Source organism: Pteropus vampyrus, unplaced genomic scaffold (genome assembly GCF_000151845.1).
Source record: "Pteropus vampyrus isolate Shadow unplaced genomic scaffold, Pvam_2.0 Scaffold380, whole genome shotgun sequence".
NCBI lineage: Eukaryota > Metazoa > Chordata > Mammalia > Chiroptera > Pteropodidae > Pteropus > Pteropus vampyrus.
This window is the reverse complement of record NW_011889161.1, coordinates 83,062-83,711: the sequence shown is the minus strand read 5'-3', so window position 1 is coordinate 83,711 and position 650 is coordinate 83,062. Positions and strand designations below refer to the sequence as shown.

The window sequence follows — 650 nt, the reverse complement described above, 5'->3', positions numbered from 1 at the left end:
GAGGTCACAGGGAGGCGGGGGCGTCCGAGCCGAGCGCCTGCGCCGAGCCCGGCCGGCCGGAGCCCGAGGCCCGCGAGCGGGGAGACGCAGGCCGGCATGGAGGAGTGCCGGGTGCTCTCCATCCAGAGCCACGTCGTCCGCGGCTACGTGGGCAACCGGGCGGCCACGTTCCCGCTGCAGGTACTCTTACGTAACCCGCCGGGTCCCCGCGGCTGGCCGCAGCCGGCTCGCGTGACCTTGGCGGCGTCCCAGAGCTGCCGTCCGGAGCGCGGGATGCCGGACGCCGGCTCGTAGCACCTGGGGGGGGGCCCCCCCGCAAGTGCCACGCGCACCCGCCAGCACCCATCCCTTCCCGCTTCTCAGGCCCTGCGGGCGGGCTCCGTGGGGGCGGGAAGATGCGACGCAGTGGCCTGGGAGTCACGCGAGCCGGGACCCTGCCCCGGAGCGAAGGAGGAGGCGGGATGATGGGCAGGTGTTTGCAGTGCCCCGTTCTGTCGCCGCCCTCTGTGGGGCAGGCTGCCGGCGGAAGGGGGAGGAAGCTCAGACAGGGAGGCCCCGCCGGCGAGGGTGGGCTCCACCGCGCGGCTGACCTTTCCGGGTGGTGGGGTGGTTGCCGGCGGGGGTGGGGCAGAGAGGGCCTGCCTGCAGGG

General features: G+C 75.4%; 1 protein-coding gene across 1 annotated transcript in view; it reads left to right on the top strand.

Annotated features, from left to right (window-relative positions):
• Positions 1 to 96: 96 nt before the first annotated feature.
• Positions 97 to 650, top strand: part of PDXK (pyridoxal kinase) — a 20,504-nt gene continuing 19,950 nt past the window's right edge. The window contains exon 1 of the mRNA XM_011379972.2: positions 97 to 180. Coding sequence (XP_011378274.1) covers positions 97 to 180 — 84 coding nt within the window. The remainder of the gene's footprint in view (positions 181 to 650) is intronic.